This window comes from Lampris incognitus, chromosome 9 (assembly GCF_029633865.1).
Source record: "Lampris incognitus isolate fLamInc1 chromosome 9, fLamInc1.hap2, whole genome shotgun sequence".
NCBI lineage: Eukaryota > Metazoa > Chordata > Actinopteri > Lampriformes > Lampridae > Lampris > Lampris incognitus.
In genome coordinates, this window is record NC_079219.1 from 11,346,479 (window position 1) to 11,371,098 (window position 24,620).

General features: G+C 43.2%; 1 protein-coding gene across 1 annotated transcript; it reads left to right on the forward strand.

Annotated features, from left to right (window-relative positions):
• Positions 1-57: 57 nt before the first annotated feature.
• On the forward strand, positions 58-21,790 carry selenbp1 (selenium binding protein 1). The gene is made up of 12 exons (XM_056285978.1): positions 58-139; positions 831-884; positions 3,086-3,198; positions 3,736-3,921; positions 10,614-10,734; positions 13,046-13,228; positions 14,325-14,506; positions 15,320-15,398; positions 15,866-15,987; positions 18,544-18,636; positions 20,399-20,517; positions 21,336-21,790. The coding sequence occupies exons 1-12, from the start codon at positions 136-138 to the stop codon at positions 21,496-21,498; spliced, it is 1,419 nt and encodes a 472-aa protein (XP_056141953.1). The 5' UTR covers positions 58-135; the 3' UTR covers positions 21,499-21,790.
• Positions 21,791-24,620: the final 2,830 nt, after the last annotated feature.

Genomic DNA, 24,620 nt, shown 5'->3' on the forward strand with positions numbered 1-24,620 from the left:
TATTGGCTGTGATTGAACGTTGACAGTTGCAAGCCCCGCCCACCTATCGCATCACCGCCCCCCCTCCCCGCTCCGCCCTCCTGACCTGCAGAACATCCGGAGTCCTTCAAGAGCTGCGCGACCGAGAACTGCAGAATGGGTCAGGAGCGTTTGTTTTAAAACTTTTCTTCTCTTTTTCTTCTCCTCCGGAACTAAAACCTTGACGGCGGACGAGCGTCAGATTTATTTATTTATTTACTTATTTATAAACTTTGTTGAAAAGTGCCAGATATTCAGGTTGCGTTTGGTTGGGTCATCGGTTCCCTCGACTCAGTGAAATGACCCATATGGAGATCATATTCGCCACTCTGAAATGAAATTTTGGCGTTTGGGGAAAATTTCACGCCAACTCTTGATCAGATGAAACCTGTCAGATGCATTGCCGTACCTCGGGTCATAGGCTGCGTGCAACATAGAAAAGCTGCTGCTGAATTCACTACGGGATCTGCATGAATTATGCTCATGTAGATGGAGTTCATCCAATTACATATATTTTTCTTTTGGTCTTGTTGCTCTGCCTCGGTCTCCCTTGGTGAAAAGATGCGTGTTGAACAAAACTTAACTTGAGCTAATCCTCAGGTAGAGAAGGACTGATAGAGAATTTATATATCTGTCCATCTGTCTGTCCCAACAAAAAGCTCTGACTAAATAATAATAATAATAATAATAATGTGCACTTAGATGAAACTCACGTGCCTCGTGATTCTAAGGGGTTAAAGAAAAAACAGTTTGCAAAGTTATTCCATAAAACATGGAAACCAACATTGTGATGACTGGTTTCCTTCCCTCAGCTGGCTGCTCAGGTTGTGGACCAGGATACAGGAGCCCTCTGGATGCCATGAAGGGTGAGAGTTCAGCCTGAACGACAGACCTGCACTCAGATTCACACTGCAGATAGAGTTAATGTGCATGATACTGATAGGCACGATGTTAAATGTTTAAATCAGTGGTGTTCAACCATTTGCAGTGGAGAGCTGTGTGTATATAGCTTTGTGTGTTTGTGTGCATTTGTGTATGTGTGTGTGACTACTACTATATAGTGCTGTGTGTGGTTGAGTCTCATGCTTCTTTCAAGATGTTGTCAGTAAAATCTTCTTGGTAGCTCTGGCTGGCAGGTAATATTGCTTGTTTCAAGAAAGCGTAATTGTTTCATGATTATAAAACTTGGTATAAAGAATTTTCACCAAACAGGAATAGAAATCTTATAAGGGGAAACTTGATTTAAGATGATCTTTCCTTTTTTTGGAATGAATGTCTTCAGTCAAGTCCCATTATCATGAAAAAGTACACTTTCTCAAAACAAGCAATACTGTCTGCCAGTGGGGTAAGAAAATTTCACCAGTAATATCTTGAAATAAGCATTAAGACTTAAAACGAGATGAAAACTTTTTGGTAAGCTCGTCTTTTTTTGCAGTGCATGGCACATGGTTTAGTTTCACTGTCTGAAATGTTAATGAGGAATTTAAAAAACATGTCTAACATTAATATTTAAGTCTGGATCGATGAAGTCAGCCTTGAGGAGAGTTTTAGATTTAATGCCTAAACTGGGCTGGTAAGTGAAGGGTTAGCATTAGCATAGGTGAGGCATGATGGGAAACAAGATTCAAGGTTCTTTATTTGTTACGCCTCATTATAAAAGTATAAGAGAGTAAAATTCCCGAGTTTCAGCTCCTCAACACTGCAGCAGCAATAGCAATACTATAACAACAAAACAGAACAAACAAAAAAGCGGTAACAATAATAAATAGTGTGTGATGTAAGGTGTTTTGTGTGTGTGTGTGTGTGTGTGTGTGTGTGTGTGTGTGTGTGTGTGTGTGTGTGTAAACTGATGATCCGCTGAAGACCATAGGTCAGTACCATCAGTCCGGCACCAGGCTTAGTGTCTTTTAATGTTCTTTGTTCAAAAGCCTGGTTGCTTGGTGGAAGAAGCTGTTCCGGAGCCTACTGGTCCAGGCTTTGAGGCTGCGGTACCGCTTGCCTGATGGTAGCAGCTGGAACAGTCCATTGGGCTTTGAGCCTGCGGTACCGCTTGCCTGTTGGTAGCAGCTGCAACAGTCCATAGTTGGGGTGGCTGAGGTTTTTGATAATCCTACGGGCTTTGCTGACACTACGTCCATTGTATATGTCCTGGATGGAGGGAAGCTGGCATCCACTGATGTCCTGGGCCGTCCATCTGCACAACCCTCTGCAGTGTTTTGCGGTTGTGGCCTTGTGGGTAGTACAGGAAACGGTGTCTCACTGAAAACAGGAAATCTGTGAGCTGTCAAAGTTTTTCTATGTTTATAATAGAACCTTTTAGAACTACATGGGACATTGAGACAGCAACTGTTCTGTCCAGAGTATTCATCAATTAGAGATGATATCATCATCATCATCATCATCATCAAAGCTCTGCAGCAGGTTGTCAAGGCGGCCCAGCATATCACCGGTACCTAGCTCCCAGCCATAAAAGACATTTATCACAAATGCTGCCTTCGAAGGGGTCTCAGCATCAGCAGAGATCACACCCACCCCAACCATGGACTGTTCTCCCTGCTGCGCTCTGGGGGGGCGCTACAGGAGCCTCAGAGCCCGCACTACCAGGCTCAAAAACAGCTTTTTTCCCCAAGCTGTTGCCCACCTGAACCTGGCTACCCACTGAATGTCTGTGGATATTTTTTTAAATATTTTGGTACTCGTGCCCTTTTTTTTTAAACTTATTTTTAGCTTTTGGTCTTCATCTGTTTATATCTTACTAGGAAAGGTACCCAGCAAAATGTTCCCACCAAAACAACCAACATGATCTGATCTATATATATAGATACTGTGTTTGCTGTGTTTGTCTATGTCTATCTTGCACTGGTTGGCAAAGCCGCAGCCCTTATTTCATTTTTAACATGTGCCTGCACATTGTTTTTAATTACAATGAATGGAATTGAAATGAATTGAATTGAATCATCATCCCATTCACCTTTGATGGAAACAGAAAGTTTTAGAACTAGTCTTCAGATGGATTTCTTACTAACATGTGGAACCTTGTTTTTTAAAACTGTTTTGTTCCCTTAAGGTCCCCGAGAGGAGATTGTTTATCTGCCATGTATCTACCGCAACACCAACGTCCTGAAACCAGACTACCTTGCTACTGTGGATGTTGACCCCAAATCCCCAACATACTGCCAGGTCTGTGACTTCACTGTCATCCATCATCATTCATTGTGTTACCTCCTTCGATGAGAGATAGCATCTCAACGAACATTTATATAGTGTGAATCTTCAAGATGGCCACTTGAAGCCTTCTGCCTCTGAAATCGCCTCTTTGCTGTAGATGTTTTTTAAAAAGAAAACTTAATTTTGATGCGTACACCAATAGGAATTATATAAAACTTCTATGTTGTTGAAACCTTTGCCCTGAATACACTCTTGGGAGAGAGATCCCTCCTCTGTTGCTCTCCCTGAGGTTTCTTCCTATTTTTTTCTCCCCGATAAAGGGTTTCTTTAGGGAGGTGTTCCTTATCCGATGCGAGGGTCTAAGGACAGGATGTTGTGTTGCTGTAAAGCCCTGTGAGGCAACTTTGTAGTTTGTGATATTGGGCTATACAAATAAAATTGACTTGGCTTTTTCACAGCTGAATAAACTTGGTTGAAAAACATTCAGTTGAATTTGATTTCATTGAACTTTAAGTTAGAGCTGACCTTTTAACCTTTGCCATATGGCAGGTCATCCACCGCCTGCCGATGCCCAACCTGCGAGATGAGTTGCATCACTCTGGTTGGAACGCCTGCAGCAGCTGCTTCAGTGACGGCTCCAAGAAACGCAACCGGCTGATTCTTCCCTCCCTCATCTCGTCCCGCGTCTACGTGGTTGACGTGGGCATGGACCCTCGTGCGCCACGCATCCACAAGGTACAACCACCGATATACCAGAAATAGAAGCTAGCTTCACCTTCATCCTCACAACGCTCCTACTACACCTAAAGCACCAGACCCTACTGTCAGCTCCGCCAGTCACATGTTATGTATTAAGATGATTATTTAGATGATGTCGATGATTATTCAGATGATTAGCACCTTCTGGTTCAACTGGAGCAGGTTAAGATGGCAGCTGAATGGAGTAGTCCAGTTCTGAGGTTTTGTTTTGTTTTGTTTTATTTTTGTTTTTTTGCTCTGTTTCTGTGGTGAAAATGAATGTGTTTTTATTTTGGTTCAACTCCTCAAACAGGATCTTTTTTTTTTAACCCTTTTTCTCCCCAATGGTATCTGGCCAATTACCCCACTCTTCCGAGTCATCCCAGTTGCAGCGCCACCCCCTCTGCTGATCCGGGGAGGGCTGCAGACTACCACATCTCCTCCGATACATATAGAGTCGCCAGCTGCTTTTTTTTCACCCGACAATGAGGAGTTTCGCCAGGGGGACATAGTGCATGGGAGGATCACGCTATTATCCCCAGTTCCCCCTCCACTCCCGAACAGGTGCCTCGGCTGACCAGAGGAGGCGCTATTGCAGCGACCAGGACACACACCCACATCTGGCTTCCCACCTGCAAACACAGCCAATTGTGTCTGTAGAGATGCCCAACCACGCTGGCAGTAACACGGGGATTCGAACTGGCGACCCCCGTGTTGGTAGGCAACGGAATAGACCGCCACACCACCCGGATGCCCCCTCAAATAGGATCTTGAGTCAACACAGCCTTTGGAGATTTGGATGTTTTGTTCTGTGAGAGAAAATTAATCATTAGACCATCGTTTTATGAATTTTAAACCATTAAAGGTGTGCTCTGTAAGATCTCCATCTCCCATCTAGGCAATAAGTCAAGCCAAGTTTATTTGTATAGCCAAAAATCACAAGGTAGTCCCGGAGGGCTTTACGATCAGTACAATATACGACACCCTGTCGGTGTAGTGATGTTTTTGTGGAGTGAAGCTCTGCTCAGTGCTCTGCCCTTGTCTGGTTTGATATTATGGTCTGTGTTCAAATCTGATTTGGAATATCATATTGTAGATTAGCTCCTCTTTCTAAGAGTTCAGCTTCACTCCAACAGAGGAGAAGCAGCTGGAGAGAGGCTGTCAGCCTCGGACAAAATGAGGCTTAAACAAGAATTACCATTGACATTGTCTTCGAAAGATTGAGAAGATTGAGAAGATTGAGAAAAAAGACGGAAATGAAAACCGAGACAACAGTTTATCGACTGTCTGGAGGAAGTGTTTACACTGCTGATGTCCACTTTTAACAAACACTTACCTGCTAACTGGCTACTGATCACCTGTTAAACTGCCAAAAGTCATCAGATATCTAATCATACTGTCACAATGTAGAACCAAAATAATGTGTTCTGTCAGTCCAGCTGTTCTGTTTATTTACCTTTACAATGTCTCGAATGTGGGCGGCACGGTGGCACAGTGGTTAGAGCGGTTGCCTCACAGCAAGAAGGTTCTGGGTTCGAGCCCCGGGGTAGTCCAACCTAGGGGGTCATCCCAGGTCGTCCTCTGTGTGGAGTTTGCATGTTCTCCCCGTGTCTGTGTGGGTTTCCTCCGGGTGCGCTGGTTTCCTCCCATAGTCCAAAGACATGTAGGTCAGGTGAATCAGCCATACTAAATTTGCCCCTAGGTGTGTATGTGTGTGTGTGTGTGTGTGTGTGTGTGTGTGTGTGTGTGTGTGTGAGTGGCGGCCTGTCCAGGGTGTCTCCCCACCTGCCGCCCAATGACTGTTGGGATAGGCTCCAGCATCCCTGTGACTCTGAGAGCGGGATAAATGGTTCAGATAATGGATGGATGGAAGTTGCTACCGGCTAATCACGCTTAATGCATTCACGGATGAGCCTGGCAGTTTTTTTTTACTCATATCAACAGTATTTATGCTTCAAAACTTGTAAAAATGGCCATCCTTTCAGAAGATTATCTCAGTGAACACTACTACTGCTACTACTACTACCTTCGGCTGCTCCCGTTAGGGGGCGCCACTGCGGATCATCCGTTTCCATTTCTTCCTGTCTTCTGCATCTTCCTCTGTCACACCAGCCACCTGCATGTCTTCCCTCACCACATCCATAAACCTCCTCTTTGGCCTTCCTTTTTTCCTCTTGCCTGGCAGCTCCATATTCAGCATCCTTCTCCCAATATACCCAGCATCTCTCCTCCACACATGTCCAAGCCATCTCAATCTTGCCTCTTTTGCTTTGTCACCAAACCGTCCAACCCGAGCGGTCCCTGTAATATACTTGTTCCTAATCCTGTCCTTCTTCATCACTCCGAGTGAAAATCTTAGCATCTTCAGCTCTGCCACCTCCAGCTGCGCCTCCTGTCTTTTCATCAGTGCCACTGTCTCCAAACCGTATAACATAGCTGGTCTCACAACCATCTTGTAAACCTTCCCTTTAACTTTTGCTAGTACCTTTCTGTTGCAAATCACTCCTGACACTCTTCTCCACCCACCCCACCCTGCCTGCACTCTCTTCTGCACTCCCCGTTACTTTGGACAGTTGACCCCAAGTATTTAAACTCATACGCCTTCATCACCTCTACTCCTTGCACCCTCACCATTCCACTGTCCTCCCTCTCGTTCATGCGTAGATTATTATCTCAGAGAACAAAACAATCAAGTTTCTTGACATTAAGTTGACCGTTGACTTTATGTCAGGAGTTAAATTTTAACTCCGCTCAGTTTCTCATGAAGACAGAACTTAAAGAACCCATGGCGGTCTATTATGGTCTCATTATTGCTCTTTTACATTAAGATTATTTGATGTAGATGCTGAACTAGAAAGCCCAGGAGTCAATTACAAATATTACAGCTAAACTCTGAACACTGAAACTGTGGTGATGAACTGGCTTGTGTGTAAAATCTCTTTTCTCTCACATGTTAACACAGCTGGCCTTGCAGCTCAGCCAATATTACACAATATCCAGTGAAACATTGAAAACCACTTGTGCAATAACTTGGGACAGAAAGTTGAAACATTGCAGGCAGACTAAATGTTTTGCTGCAAAAAAATGTGTTTGAGACGAAATGAATCTTCGCCCTTTTAGTATGCACTGTTTGAGTACTTAAAGGTAGAACGAGTAGGATTTGTCTGTTGCGGTTTGTAAACACAATATTCAAAGTTGGCTCCTCCTCCCCGGCTCAACAACACCAGAAGCGTGCGCCCCCTGACTGCAGTGTCCAGCACACATCCCAGTATACAGGCCAACTTCGTGTCGCTCTTCATTCCCATCCTCTTCTTCAGTGCTCTCCAGCAGATGAAAGCCAACCTCAGATTCACTCTTGTTTTGGAACGAGCTTTGTTCACGTGGTGTTTTGCCTTGCTATATTTGCGTCTTTTTGGCGCTGTGCAGGCCATTGTCATAGCTTCATCTTGAATGCGTGCTTACGATCTTGATCTGGAACCTGGTCACTATGTTTTTTTAGAGTCACGCTGTCCAAAGGTTAATGCCCAGAAACGTCTCATTCCCAGAAAAATGAGAATAATAAGAAAATACAGGCAGAGGACAGGGTCTCTGCAGATACAGACACTGACACACATGACTAGTGATGATAAGTGATGATAGAGAAGGATTATTTTTGTATTAGTCTATAGATTGATTTTTAGGAAAATCCTACTTGTTCTACCTTTAAACAAGCACTTCAGTCAAACCTGTGTCCAAAAGTGAAAGCACAGATGTCAGAGAGTTGCATAGCCCAACATCACAAATTATAAATTTGCCTCAGGGGGCTTTACAGCAATACAACATTCTGTCCATTCTGTCCTCACATCAGATAAGGAACAACTCCCTAAAAAACCTTTAAACAGGGAGAAAAAATAGGAAGAAACCTCAGGGAGAACAACAGAGGAGGGATCTCTGTCCCAAGATGGACAGATGTGTAATGGATGTTGTGTGTACAGAATAAAGCAATTTACAGAATACAACATTGAAAGAGGATAACATGATTATAATGGAATTATAAATTATATGAAGAATATGATGAGGAGGATGCCAAGCAGTGTCGAGATGTCACCGGAACACCCTAAGACCTGAGCCATGTGACCACCATCACCATGTAGAATGCGACTTGATTGATTGATTGATTGATGTAGACTTGGCAGGAGGATAGACTACACATGCACACGGGGGAGACTCACATCACACCATTCAGCATCAGCCATAGACAGGAAAGACCGAATTTTAGTTATGTTATATAAGTGAAAAAAGGCAATCTTGATGATTTCTTTAATGTGCTTATCAAAGGAAAGGTTTGATCAAACGTAACACCAAGATTTTTGGCTGCCACACTTATTGAAATCACAGAGTTGCTGAGTGTTACTGTTACTTGATCAAATTGGTGTCTGTGTCTAGCAGGGCCAACGACCAGCATTTCAGTTTTATCCAAATTTAAAAGCAGGAAATTTAGTGACATCCATTTTACCACAGCAGCCAAGACGGCCTCTAAATTAGCCATTTGGGTACGATCACTAGACCTTTTAGGCACATACAGCTGAGTACCATCCACATAGCAATGGAAATTTATTCCATAACTGCATATAATTTGGCCAAGAGGTAAAATATAAAGAGAGAAAAGTAGAGGGCCAAGAACCAAGCCCTGAGGTGTGCCATGTTTAGCATCAGAGAATTGTAATGTAATATTATTATAGCAGACACAGTGTTCTTCCAAATAAGTAGGACTTAAGCCAAGAGAGAGCTAAGCCAGAGACACAAAAATTGCAATTTATTATTTCTAATAGTATACAGTGATCAATGGTGTCAAAGGCTGTACTGAGGTTCAGTAGTAGAAGCACACAAGTAGAATCAGAGTCCATAGCTAGTAGAAGATTGTTCACCACTCTTGTCAGAAGAGTTTCAGTGGAGTGATAGGCACTGAAAGCTGATTGAAAAGGTTCATATAGATAGTTTTCTTCTATATGGATTGAAAATTGTTGATACACAACTCTCACTAGTACTTTAACAAAGAATGAAAAATTACAGACTGGTCCATAGTTATTAAGAGACCCTAGTTCAAGGTGCAGTTTCATAAATAGAGGTTTGACCACAGCTGTCTTAAAACTGCTGGGAACAGTGCCAGTAAGTAGTAAGTGATACATTAACAATGTCTACCATTGTAGGTCCCAAGAAAGGCCAGCAGTCTTTAAATATTTTTGCTGATAAAGAGTCAAGTAGGCAAGTAGTTGGTTTAGATGGTCCAGTTGAGCCTATCCTGGGAGTTTGTCATTGATGATGGGGTGTTTTAGGGGAGCTCTGACAAACCTGGATGTTATAATGCACAGCCAGATGAAATCTTTGCTAACATGCACTTCTCCTCTTAAGTCTTTCAAGGATGAAGAGAAGATTAACTTCATTTTTCTGTTTTCAGTATATAGTCATCCTTTATTCTTCTCAGCAGATCCACTGTCTTTACTATTCTGAGGTTGTTTCTTCCAGTAGTGTTTCTCAAAGTGAGTGAAATAGTATGAGATTATAAATTTACGGCTAGGTTAGAATGCTGACATCATGAATATCAACAGTGGATTGAAGTACTCTGGTACCCATTTATGACTCGGAGTAACTGTGATGCCATCTAACAAGACATACAACAGTAATTGATCTTAATGTTTCTAGCTATTTTACTTATTACATAATCATGGGACATCATGACTGCTGTATTAATCTCTCAGGAGAACTACAAACTGTTTGATTAACGTTAACCTTCTTTGTATTAGTTCCAAGATTCGTTTTGTTGTTTTCTGTAAAGTTCTTCATATGACAAACTTGTGTTATATGATGGCAAAACAGAATTGTAGTGGTTGTATAAATTCAGCTGGCATTTGTTAATAATTTGTTAGATAATAATACTGAATCAGCTCTTGCAGATAAAATGATTCATATGGGAGTAAGCAGAACTAAAATATGGCCAATGTGGTTTTGAGTGTCACATGTTTGTATTGGGGATTCTACACATCTTTAAATTTTAACAGGGGCACCGGACAATTTGGAAACCTGCATGATAGCAATTTTATAATTATTCACCTAATTTTAAAGCTACATTTTGGACTGGGAAATGAAACATTAATTCCCTCTGGATGAGAACTGACTGGAACTGTGATGGATGAAGAAGAACTGGACTGATAGGGTTTTGGAGGAACCGGTCACAGCGTGAGACCAAACCACTCGAACTCACTTTGTTTTTATTTTGCCATGTTGTGTCACTGAAATCAACTTCCATCTGGATGACAATGCCAATTGAAGACAACACAAAATCACTTCATGAATCAGAAACAGGATCTATTTTTACAATCTAGTAATGTAACTCAGTGTGTTGCTTCATTGTGACTCTTGGCTGTAAAACATATTTTAAGAAACAATTTAAAATTACATAGAGTGGAAAGTTAAAAATGAAAGAGTTCAAAGTAATATAAATATGTATATGGTTGATGTTTTATGTATTTTAGAATGCTATATCTGTGTGCAAAATGTGCAAGTACCAGAAAATATCAGCCTATTGGAGGCAATGAGACAGGTCTGCAGGAGCAAAACACATTCTGTTCCTAAGTAGGAACAGTTATGAAAAGTGTATAAAAAGAAACACTTGGACTACTTTTAAAAGCTTCCCCCCCCTTCTCTTTCAGATAGTGGAGCCAACAGAGCTGTACTGGAAGTGTGGGCTGGCCAACCCTCACACCAGCCACTGTCTGGCCAGCGGCCAAATCATGATCAGCTGCATGGGTGATCCTTCCGGAAACGGCAAAGGTAAGAGCCAGAAAATACAGCGCGCTAACTTAGGGCCTCAAGTTTTGTTCTAACACAGTGTTGCTGTTGAGTGTGTTTGAATGTATGTGATATGTAGACTCAAACTCAGATTGGGATCTAAGGTAAATGTCCACATGCCTGAAAACATCAGCGTGTTCCACTGGCTCACCACTGATGAGGGCCGAGTAGGGGACAGTGCCTTTCTTGATGAAATCTTTAGTATTTGGGACACTGGACATCAGAAGGTGAAGAGCTGGATTCCTGGTAAGAGGTCGAGGAGTTAAAGTTAGGATTCAAACAGCAGTGTTGTCTGAATGTTTAAAAATGTGTTATGTATGTGCCCGTGACAGTCATTGACAGCAATACAGATAAATAAATAAATGAATAAAGCAATAAAGCACAGCCTTGAGGGATGCCGGTATCGATGGCGAGGATGGGAGCCGGCCTGATGTCTGCTCCTGAGAAAGCTGTGTACCTGGTGAATGAGCTCTGGACGGACTTAGAGGTTGTGGAGCTTTCTGATGACCTGTTGATGTGGAACTGTGTTAAAAGCTAAACTGAAATTAGCGAGGAGTGCCTTGGTATGATCTCCAGCTGTCTCCAGCTGGTCATGGAGAAGACAAGCTACTGCATCTTGAAAGCAAAGTCCAAAAAAATCTGATTTTTGGGTGAGAGAAACAGGTCTGTACTGGTCGAGGTCTGACGAGGGGGGAGTCTCTTCAGGATGGAGAGGATGATGGGTGTTTGAATTAACAAGGCATGGAAGATGGAGGAGAGTTTTAGGGAAGTATTTTAGGTTCACATCCAAAGGTCCTGGCTGGGTCTGATGCCTTGTTGCTGGCAGAGGTGCCACGGTTCTCCAAGTCCACGATTCGATTTGACTTTCGGTTTTAAGGTCACAATTCAATTCAATTTTCGATTTAAATATTATTTTTCAGCACTGATGGCTGTGCCATCGTTAGACTATTGAGTCTTTATTTGCAAAGATCAACAGATCGTTGGTTTTGTGCCCTCACAACTGTCATTTACATTTTCAAATTCCCTTCTTTAAAAAGGTAAGCTACATGGTTTGATATAACAGCAGTTTTTTTTAATGTACCACACTAAGGCCATTGGTCAAATTTAAATATTATTAATTAAATATTAATAAAAAAATTAATGAATGAATTGATTAAATACTATTTAAAATGTAATAATAACATAGGTGGCACGGTGGCGCAGTGGTTAGCGTGGTCGCCTCACAACAAGAAAGTTCTGGGTTCGAGCCCTGGGGTAGTCCAACCTTGGGCGGGGTCGTCCCGGGTCGTCCTCTGTGTGGAGTTTGTATGTTCTCCCCGTGTCTGCGTGGGTTTCCTCCGGGGGCTCCGGTTTCCTCCCACAGTCCAAAGACATGTAGGTCAGGTGAACCAGCCTCACTAAATTGCCCCTATGTATGAATGTGTGTGTGTGTGTGTGTGTGTGTGTGTGTGTGTGTGTGTGTGTGTGTGTGTGTGTGTGTGTGTGTGTGTGTGTGTGTCGGCCGGCCCTGTGTGATGGTCTGGTGGCCTGTCCAGGGTGTCTCCCCGCCTGCCCCCCAATGACTGCTGGGATAGGCTCCAGCATCCCCGCGACCCTGAGAGCAGGATAAGCGGTTCGGATAGTGGACGGAGGGGAAAATTAACTTATTTACCAGTCAATTGGGAACAAACAAACACAAAAACAAACAGAAGAGTCACTAGATGGCTCATGTCAACAACGCGTTTGTTGTTGACATAAATCACAGGGAAGGCAAAATGCTGCCACACCGGTGACTTCAGGCCAGCAGGAGGATTTTCCAGTCCGGTTGCTTCTCCGTCATCTCCGGCTCTGGCAGTAGCCGTGGTGTCTTGAAAAGTGCAGCCGCAGGCTACGCTGTGTCGTCTTTCTTTGAAGTGTTGTTGTTTTTTTTCTTCTTTTCTTCGTACACGCGCAAGTAGGCAGGGTGGAGAGGAAAGAAACTAATGGGAGACTCGCCGATTTAGAATCGAAATCGTGACACACCTAGTCGTAGGGCCTGTATGAGGTCTTCACATGCCCTGGAAAAGTTGGCGGTACCAAACCGGATATAAAGAATTGGTCAGAGGAGAAGGAAAGTGGGTGTTTTGTACACAATACCAGTTTGCTGTAATGTGACTATCTCATGTTCAAGTCCTTGTATTTATGTTTTGCCTGATACAATGTCAGTCCTGATGGAGTAGTTGATCGTTTCTAATGCGGTATATTACCACGGCACATACTGATACACATGGCATTTCAGGTAAAGAGCCACAGGTTTGTGTCCATTGTCTCCCAGGAGGATTTGTCCTTCTAGACGGTGAGACGTTTGAGGTTGTGGGAAACTGGGAGCAGCCCGGCGACGCGGCGCCATTTGGCTACGACTTCTGGTACCAACCGCGACACAACGTGATGATCAGCACTGAGTGGGGTGCTCCGAAAGCCCTCGCTGATGGATTCAACCCTATTCATGTGAAAGACGGTGAGTCTTCTCTGGTTCCTCTGTCTCCCTTGTCCATCATCTATCATCATTTTAGAGTCACGGGAATATTTGTTTTGTTTTACTATGACTACTAACTTTAATAACTATTATAGATAACAATAAAATGCTAACATCAGAACTGTGTAAGTGTTAAATCTATATGGTTGGGACGTCCGGGTAGCATGGCGGTCTATTCCGTTGCTTACCAACACGGGGATCGCCGATCCGAATCCCCGTGTTACCTCCGGCTTGGTCGGGCGCCCCTATAGACACAATTTGCCGTGTCTGCGTGTGGGAAGCCGGATGTGAGTAAGTGTCCTGGCCACTGCACTAGCGCCTCCTCTGGTCGGTCGGGGAGCCTGTTGGGGGGGGGGGGACTGGGGAAATAGCGTGATCCTCCCACACGCTACGTCCCCCTGGTGAAACTCCTCACCGTCAGGAGCAAAGAAGCGGCTGGTGACTCCACATGTATCAGAGGAACCATGTGGTGGTCTGCGGCCTTGCCCCGGATCGGCAGAGGGGGGTGGAGCTGCGACGGGGACGGCTCGGAAGAGTGGGGTAACTGGCCGGATACAATTGGGGAGAAAAAAGGGTGGGGGGGAATCTATATAGTTGTGACACGGGGACATCGACTGACTGTTTATAGAAATAAAGTGTTGATTCATAAAAATGGATGGGACGCCACAGTTTGTAAAGGATAAAGGGGCTTAGATGGATGATTATGACTGAATTATTGATGTGAATTTCAGTACGCGATTGGTCAAACAGCACTGAGCGGTAAGTTCTCTAGGGAGGAGAAGGAATGTGTATTGATGTAAAAACAACAACATTTTTTCCACATTTTTTGGCACACATAGTCAGAGTGGTCGGGTCGACCCAACCCCGGAGACGCGGCTGATGATGAATGAATGAATGATCAGAGTGACATTAGGGCATGGATAGTTGACTGAAAGGAAGAAAAATACTTTCTTTTTCATTTCAGTGTGTCTTTAAAATAGGACAGGTCAGTCACAGCATTTTCTTAACAGAGACTAGCTGGTGTGTCGGGGTATGTGTGGTGTATTGGTGTGTGTCTGTATGTGTGGTGTGTGTTCAGGTCAGTATGGCAGTGCCATCCATGTGTGGGACTGGACAAGCCACCAGAAGCTGCAGACTCTGGACCTGGGCGAGGAGGGCGCCATCCCGCTGGAGGTTCGCTTCCTCCACAACCCCGACGCCACTGAGGGCTACGTGGGGTGTGCCTTGCAGGGGACCGTCTTCCGCTTCTACAAAACCCAGGTCGATACACAAGGACCACATCGCTTACTACACACACACACAAAGACACAGCAGATGGAGACATACGCACACAAACCACAACTGCATCGTAATGTAGACAGAACTTAAAGTAAACTTTTTGTATCAGTGTATTTTTCTATTAACTGGTTTAAACTAATAAATATCTGTCTCTCTTTTTCTACGAAACGCCCAAAACATGACGTGACAACACCATATGTGTGTTAACAGTATACTGCTGACAAAACTCAAAACTATAAATCAAACGCCACATATGGCAAAAATATAGTGCACACCACATGCATTAGTGAAGACTAACCATGGACATGGTGCTATTCCAGTCAGACTTTAGTTGATAGAGAAGGTGTAAAGGAGGACGGGCACCTTCAGGGCAGGGTGAAATATGGATATGTACTGAAATTAAAGACTACTCTTTAGAAGAAAGTCTCCAGGAAGGTGCATTTACTCCGTACTGGCTTTGTCAATTGGCTGTGATTTCTGTCAAAAATCTGATTTTAAGGCACTTTGTTTTTTAAAATCTAAGTTGAGACTGATGGCACTAAAGGCACTTGTGTTGGCACCTGGTAATGTTCACATAAAATGAAGTGAGTTAAACTTCTTGACTCCATTTAACCGGATTCCAAATAATCCAGCGTTACCTGACCCAGTCAAACCGTTCAAAAGCCATAACCAGTAGTCTGGAGTCTCACCTGGTTTGCTCCCAAATCAAACGGCTCCAGTTTGTTTCATAGATGTCAGTACCGTATGAGGGTTAGTTGGATTCATGATGAAGACGTGGTATATTCTTGTCCCCAGAAAGGTGACTGGGCGGCAGAGCGAGTGATCAAAGTTCCCGTGAAGAAGGTGGAAGGATGGGTCCTTCCCGAGATGCCTAGTAAGTCAAGAACCCACCCATAATAATGATTAAACCAGTCCAGAACTAACACAAAACATAAATCGAACTAGTTCAGAACCGACACAGATGGACGCCGGGTTAATTGAGAGGTCAGTCACTACAGAATAATGAGTTTGCGCTCAGTCTCGGCTTTCTGTGAGTCAGGGTTTGTTTTTTTTTTATAGAGAATTCTTTTTAAAAAAACTGGTTTGACGTGGTTTCTGTAGAGCCACATGCAAAAATGAACGTTTCAGTCCAAAGAGAAAGTCCAGCCATAACAAAATCCAGCTGGGCTTCCTTTGTCTGATTAACTTAGTGACTGGTTGACTGAGTGGGATTGTGACTGATTGATTGATTGATTGATTGATTGATTGATTGATTGATTGATTGATTGGCTGAGGTTTTGACTGAACCACTAAGTGGCTTATTGACTGGTTGATTGAGGGTTTTGCTGACTTTCTCTGTAGGTCTGATCACAGACATCCTGGTCTCGCTGGATGACCGGTTCCTCTACTTCAGTAACTGGCTGCATGGTGACATCAGGCAGTATGACATCACAGACCGCAGGAACCCACGACTGGTGGGCCAGGTGTGTTCCCGTCCAAATGATCCAAAAAAATTTGTTCAAGGAAAGGAATAAAATAAAAAAACAGGCTGGTCTTGCTACTCTGTGACGATAGCGTAGCATGATAAACACAGCTGCAGCTAATAAAATCGATAATGGGTCTGTTTGTGTGTCAAGCAAGTGTGTCAGTGAATCAGCTTTGACAGTGCTACTGACAAATGTTAGTGCTGGCTCTGTCTGTCTGTCTGTCTGTCTGTCTGTCTGTCTGTCTGTCTGTCTGTCAATGCTGAGGTGCATTTGATTTAGGCATTAGATTAAGGTGTGTTTTATTTAGGTGTGCCAGACTCATTATTAAGGTTATTAGCTGCAGCTATGTTTATCCTGCTATGCTAACATCACAGAGTACCAAGACCAGCCTGGCAGGTTTTTACCCTTTTAGATCGTTTTTGACCTGTAGATGTCAGCAAACTCACTAAAATGACCTAGGGTCGAGTTGCTCTTGTTTAAGAAATACAGTTGTGTGTCTGCATTGCACTGTTGTACATATGCTGCCTCGCCGTTCTCCTGTAGCGCCAGAGAAAACACCAGAACACTGAATTAAAGCGAGGAGGGTTTTGCGTTTCTGTGCAGTGTTGGTCTGAGCTCTGCAGCTGCAGACTCCATGTGGCTGTGTGTGTATTATGAATAATGTGAATCCACGTGTATCTCGTCTCTGACCTTCACCCGAGCACACCAACACCTGAGCTGTCAGAGTCCGCCTGGAAAGATAATGGGGGGCAGAGCCACCGTCGGTCCCTTCAGAGGGAGCTGTTGAAAGTTGCTCCACCTCTCCAGGCTTTGTCACAGCACTTTAATATTTAATACGGCGTTCTTGGCAAGTTCTCAGAATTAGGTTATTTCTCATTTCGGATACTTCCATTAGTACACTTCCATGTAGTACACTGTGTACACTGTGTACTTACTTGCGTAGTGCGTGAATTTTGACAGGGTAGTGTTGTCTCAAATGGAACATGGCTGTTGTGCACTTACTGGAAACGACAATCGCAACGTTTGACCGCTTCTTCTTCTTTTTAATGGCGAATTGACACCGGGCGGAGCATTATCGCCATCATCTGACTGCAGCTGTCACCTACCAAAATAGCTATTGTATTTTCCATACTATCTGCCGACTTGTTTGTTCACTCGAATTTAATTCAATTTTTAATAAAAATGGAGGTGCTTATCCTTGCTTATGTGTGTCCCCTGTTTCACACAACGTGGACATTACACGGGTGACAATCATGGTCAAATGTTGGCGAGAATGTTCCGCCCGGCTGCGATTGTTACGTTGGGAACAAATCTATTTTCAAACAAGATTGGGCAGATAAAGATATTATAACTCATTTAAGTGATTTGTTTGATGACAACGGTTTGTTGCCTAGTTATGAACGATTCCTCCCTGTCAAGTCGTTTCCTGTTACAAACAGAGAGTTTAACTATGTCATGAAAGCTGTTCCCCAAGGTCTTTCCCCTCTAATGCAAAGTCATCTGCAATATCAAGACGCATCGAGGATAAAACCTACGTTGAAGATTAGTAATATTGACATTATGAATGTTAAATGCACACATAAACACATACGTAATAAATTCTATGAAAAGGAGAAAACTACTCCTAGAGGGAAGGCTGTTTGGGACAGGATTTTTGCAGGTATTTATTGGCAGAAGGTTGTTACCATATAAATTCTGTAGCAACAATAAGGTCAAAGAAGTCCACATCCAAGTTTTGCACAGTGTATACCCAACAAACATTTATTTCTCCAAATTCTCAGATGTAGAAAACAAATTCAATTTTTGCAGTAGTGAACCAGAATCGCTAACACGTTTATTTTACCATTGTATAAATTCAATAACCTTTTGGAACCCGAATTAAGAATTACATACTGTGCAAAACTGAACACAACATTGCAATTTGAATATAAAGACGTCATTACTTATTTTGAACATGATAAAAATAACATTGAATTCATTGTGAATTTGTTCATCCCAAACGGTAAATTTCACATACAGAAATGCAGAATAACGAAAGTGCCCCCCAATTTTTTGGGATTTTTAGGTGAATTTAAAGAGTATGCTAAGACTCTTGGACTTATAAATGATCCCAAAAAAAGCAAGCAGTAACACCGTGAAAATGTATGATGAATTATTTAAAGAGGAATAATTTGATAGTTTATGATACGAATTCTTTCTCATTGTTTTATAATAATGTAGTTCATTACCCCGGTGTTAATTTTTGTCTCTTCTTATTTATCTTTTATTTTATCCTTTTGTGAAGTTCTTACCCGTTTTTATAATCTTGTTGAGCACATGTCTGTAATATCTGTATATTTGAAAGTTTGTCAATAAAAATTTTTAAAAAATGAACACACCATCCACAACACTTTGCCATAATTGTTGGTGTCACTGCACTTATGAACTCAAACTCTGCAAGCGTGAGTACGGAAGAACGGGAGTTGAGACACGGCGTTAGTATTTGTGATTTTGCAGAACTATTTTAGAATCCGGTTCCTCTGACCCTGTTCTCTCTGGCCGGGTTCTTCTCAGGTCTTTCTGGGAGGGAGTATCACGTCTGATGGTCCGGTTCGAGTACTAGAGGACCCAGAGAACCAACCTCAGCCACCCCCACGGGTCATCAAGGTAGAATGAAACAGGACTTTTTAATATCTAACGAATATTAATATGAATGTGATACGAATATTCTCTTCAGTTACCAACCAATCAGATCGAACTCCCCAGTGTTCTTGAATCCATCTTAAATCAAATGTTTTTTCTTTACTTTGAAAGAGATGACTAGCAGGCCTGATAGATCAGGATCTGTGGTGTGGAACCAGTCTGGGGTCTATATCTGGTTACTGCTGTGTCCTGATGGCAAAGTCTTGGACTCAGATAAACTAACTGATCTTACTGATGAAGAAACACGGCGTACACTGTCAAACTAGTCTGTGCAAAGTACATTTCAGCGCTGAGTCATTTAACACCAATTTCCTTGTCGGATGATGTGTGGTAGGACACCAGTGTGCTCCGTACAGGGGCTCTCGATAAGACGGAGCTGGTGATGATAGGCTGGATTAGCCTTTGCTTCGCTAGATAAGGTTATATTTGAAATATCCTACTTCTGGTCTTATCACAGTCGGACACGCAAACATGTTTGACATCGGTCACTTTTTGCTACAAGACATTTTCAACTATATCGTGCTTTACTGACTAGACTACAATTACTGTCTTTTTATATTACTCCTTTAAAAAAGTGCATGCCACAAAAGCGGCACCATGGTCAGAATGCATGAGGGTATGTGTGTGTGTGTGTGTGTGTGTGTGTGTGTGTGTGTGTGTGTGTGTGTGTGTGTGTGTGTGTATATATATATATATATTGTTATACATTAAAATCTTTGCTATGCATTAATATCTGCTATGCATTAATATCTTTTTTCCTGTATCTGTTGATATATATATATATATACATATACATACATACATACATACATACATACATACATACATACACACACACACACATACATATACATATACATACACACACATATCTATACATACACACACACATATATATATAGTAGTATACTATATATAGTAGTCTTATATATATGCATATATATAGTAGTCTTATGTATATAGTAGTCTACTATATATATATATATATATATATATATAGTAGTCTTATATATATATTGTAACATGCATGGATAAGTAGACACGCTGGCCGCTGGCTGGCGGGTCTGACCCTTTGGTCGAGCGGTTAGCGATGCCTCCTGCGGTGCGGGCGATACAGGTTCGCTTCCCGGCCACGGCAGTTCCTGTGGCTGCGTTGTCCCCCGAATTCGCTACAATATTATAGTAGTCTTATACTGCAATGACACTTCTGATTATGCCAGACAACAAATGAGTAAATGGTGGGTCAACACAACCGAGCTGAATTTTAATAACGTTTAATTATTTATATTTACTAATTTGTCTTCTTTATAAACTACATTAACAAAAGAAAAAAATGCATTTGAAATGACCAGGTAAACGAGCATTAGCGTCCACCAGGACTCAAGCATCTGCTGAATGTAACAAGATGTTATGTGAAACGCTTCACTTCCTGCCTGGAGCTACCGTTTCCTGCCAGTGTACATAGCAGTACGCCGGCCATGACAATAGGGGATAGCGAAGAGTCTCAAGTTTAGCTGAATGTGTAATTGCGTCTCCAACAGCCCGATTACAGCAGTAATACGTTTTAATATGTTACTAGAAAAGGTTATCACATGCAGCTTCAGAGATTTATGTCTATATATCAGTCTGTTTGGTCTTTCTCTTTTCTGTCTAACCATTCATTGATGTGTGTGTGTGTGTGTGTGTGTGTGTGTGTGTGTGTGTGTGTGTGTGTGTGTCCATCCAGGGGAAGCGGATCCAGGGTAGTCCCCAGATGTTGCAGTTGAGTCTGGATGGCCGCCGTCTGTACGTTACCACGTCTCTGTACAGCGCCTGGGACAAACAGTTCTACCCAGACATGATCAAGTAAGACACTGATAAAGGGGGGCTATTCCGTTACCCACCGACACGGAGATCGCCGGCTCGAGTCCCCGTGTTACCTCCGGCTTGGTCGGGCGTCCCTACAGACACAATTGGCTGTGTCTGCAGGTGGGGAGCCGGATGTGGGTGTGTCCTGGTCGCTGCACTAGCGCCTCCTCTGGTCGGTCGGAGCACCTGTTCGGGGGGTAAGGGGGAACTGGGGGGGAATAGCATGATCCTCCCACGCGCTACGTCCTCCTGGTGAAACTCCTCACTGTCAGGTGAAAAGAAGCGGCTGGCGACTCCACGTGTATTGGAGGAGACATGTGGTAGTCTGTGGTAGTCGACAGAGGGGGTGGAGCAGTGACCGGGACGGCTCGGAAGAGCGGGGTAATTGGCCAAGTACATGTCAGTGGCATCATGGAAAGGCTGGTGAGACAGGTGCTGGCTGTTTGGCTGAAAGCTGCTGAGTAAAGACACAGTGTGGTTTTTAGGAGTACCATCCTACAGCTGACAACAAACAAAGTACCCAGAATGCAATTGTTTAAGTGAGCGTGATCAAAGAGGGGCTGCTAGGATTTGATGTAAAAATAGTTTGTGATTTTCAGATACATCTTAGATGCCTTTTAGCTTTTAGTACAAAATGAGCGTCAGTGGTTTGAATTAAGTCAAAGCTAGCGACAAAATGTACCTGTTAACGTTTAATTGTATTTATGAAAGTATAATTTGAAAAACATTGATTTTGATGAAACCTAAAAGTTGGCCTTTGCTCAAAAACATGTTTTTTGTTTTTGTTTTTTTATTAAATTTCTCTCCCCCTGTAGGGAAGGCTCAGTTATGATGCAAATCGATGTGGAGACGGTGAAAGGTGGCCTTTCCGTGAATGAGGACTTCCTGGTGGACTTTGGTAAAGAGCCTGAAGGGCCGGTGCTGGCCCATGAGCTGCGCTACCCCGGAGGAGACTGCACCTCCGACATCTGGCTTTAAAACTGAGACCAGAAACTCAAATGCACCGAACCACAGACTCCGGCTGGACTCCTCTGGTGAGGAGTCTAGAAGCACTTCATTAACATTCAGATGGAAGAGCACTTCTTTATTCTACAAAATATAATTTTTTAGCAGTGGCAGCTAGCCAGCACAGGGTGCTGGGGGGCCGCCCCCTTCAAATATCAAGAGATGGAAATCTACTATAATTTAGTTGTATGATGCAAATAATTGTGAAATAAAAGTGTTTTTCAGTCTGCGGGCGCCTGTCAGCAGCCATTAAATATTGGTTCCAAATGGTATTTGGTTGGTTTCTGTCCGAAGACATATACTTCCTGGGTGAAGGGCGCCGGTCAAACGATACCTTATGTGAGCTCTCAAACTTGTGGCGAGCACGTGACCTGAGGCTGCTGTCTAATTGGGTTCGTCAGATTTTCCATGGGGCGCGGTTCCGTGCGCCCCAGACACGCCCACTTTTATTGGCAGCGAATTGGTATTGTTTTAATGTTTTTTCATCTAATGTGATTGGAAAATTCTCGTGGCTGTCAATCATGTTCACACCCACCACGACGCCTCGTCTCGACTGTCAATCATTCAATCATCCACCGTCTACGAACCCTGATAAAATCTATAGGCGACATTGTCCTTCTTAATAAGTCTGTGACTGTGTGGACATTAAAGCAGCTGTCGGGTAAATTGCGCTCCCACCCCCCGAAACTTTTAGCAGCAGCCGCCACTGACTTTTAGCAGACACTAGACAGAGGATCACTTTGTTTAACAGACACAACATTGAGGCTTGAGCGATTCACGCCCACAGAGGCTGAAGACTCCAGTTATCAGCAGACCAACACTAGTGTAACCGGTTATTTTCTTGCCCGGTGCGGGATTCGATACGAGGTGTACTGCTCCACAAGGCAACACCACTAACCGCTCGGCTAAAGGGTCAGACCCGTTAGCTAGGGGCTAACGTGTCTTATTAGTAGTTTACACTAGCTAACAGTTTAAATCTTTTACCTCGATCCATATACTTGGTGGCTAATTACTTTCTGTTTCAGGTACAACAAAACTAAGAATGCAAAACGATGTTCACTGTTGATTTCAAAAACAAAATTAAAAACGAGAATCAAATGTTTTTTTTTCCTTTGGTTGACAGATTTCTACGGAGCCCCTAAGGTGACATGGGCGAATCTTTGTTTTTGTTAACTATCTCGTGCTCACGAGTTAGTATCTCGTGAGCATGAGATAGTAACTCAAGATACTAACTCGTGAGCACGAGATAGTATCTCGTGAACGCAAGATAGTAACTCGTGAGCACGAAATAGTACTTCCTGTGGCGCATTACCACCTAGCCTTGGCTCAGCTGATAGAATGGCAGCAGAAGTGGATTTATTGTCTTTTCTGAAAACCTGAAATATAGCTGATAGCGTCATCAACCAACTAAAAGATGAGAAGGTAGGCTAAATGGCGCCGCCGTTATCTCATTGCATGCTTTGTGGATGGGCTAACGTTTAATGTTTTCATCCTAGTCTAGTTTGGCTAGGTCCTGTGCCTGGGGTTTTTAATTTCCTTTTTAAAAACATGTACTGACATTTTCCCTGCTTCTTACAGATTGACATCAGTGTCATAAACGTTATGACTGATGAGGAATTAGGACAGTAGATCATAGTGTAAACTACTAATAAGACACGTTAGCCCCTAGCTAACAGGTCTGACCCTTTAGCCGAGCGGTTAGTGACGTCGCCTTGTGGTGAAGTACACCTCGTATCGAATCCCGCGCCGGGCTAGAAAATAACCGGTTACAACAGGATATGGGGACCGACTTGCACTCCGAGCTTTTTGTCGGCAAACAACTGTGACAAACGAAACGTCAGGAGCTGCCGGGTCAGTGGAGTCCGCTGTCATGCAGCAAGTTAGAGACAGACTACTGGGGGCTCAACAGAAAACCCCTGTCGACACAGCAGCAGCAGCGGGCCCTGGTGCTGGGAATAAAAACACGACGAGTTGAAATGGGATGGCTCCACTTTGATAACGGCACTTATCATCAGGTCAGAACAAGAAATGGAGGTGGCACACGACACCTGTCTGTCCAGAAATTCCTCCAAAGGGCCGGTGCAAGACTTCCGGTTAGATATTGGTGATTTTAGGCAGAACACAGTATCCCATGACGTCACGGTGAGCGAGCTGTGCGAGCAGCGTAAACTGCGAATGCTGCGCGTGTACACGAGCTCCCGGGTTGAAGACGTCCCGGGGATTCTTTCTGACACGTCATCGGACTTCGAACAAACAGACGAGGGGCCGATGAAGAAGGTAATTTATCTTCTGTCACATTTGTGTTATCAAAACATTGTCGTTGAAATCAGGAGACACATAACCCGCGCAGACACGGGGAGAACATGCAAACTCCACACAGAGGACGAACCGGGATGACCCCCGAGGTTGGACTACCCCCGGGATTCGAACCCAGGACCTTCTTGCTGTGAGGTGACCGTACTAACCACTGCGCCGCCCACAATGATATATCTCTTTTTCCAAAATGGGAAGCTCACATTACAGCCTCGTGTATCTTCAGTGGTTTTATTTTCATGCAGCAAACGTTTTGAAAATGAATAAAAGCCCATTTGATTTGGGGAGTATTTTCTTGTAGTTGACACAGTACAACAACGCCCCCCCCCAAAAAAGATTATAACAAAGATCAGAAGACTACAGACCATAGGCTTTAGTAAAAAGGTAGGTTAATGTGCGTCATTACGCATGGAAAACAACATGCTGGCGGGGATTTCAATATATCAATTAACCTCATTCCACCTGAAAGAAGGAGCTGATTGCCTTGGCTCATTGATCCGTGACCACAACTATTTAAGGTCTCCCGCTGCGTTCACAGAATGTGCAGGAAAGACGCAGGTGTGGCCCACATCGCCAATGCAGAATCTAGGACACCTTTCACCTTTTCAAGGGTTTACTAATAAGTGGTGTCAGTTAATAAATATACAGTCTTATTAGCAGTGTACAATAAACTATTTTTTTATGATCACGCTCTATTGGAAATACAAGGTAATATGTAATAACTGAGAATCATCTGATTGCATTGATTATGTTGTTAACCAGTAAAGATGTTTATTTTTGGG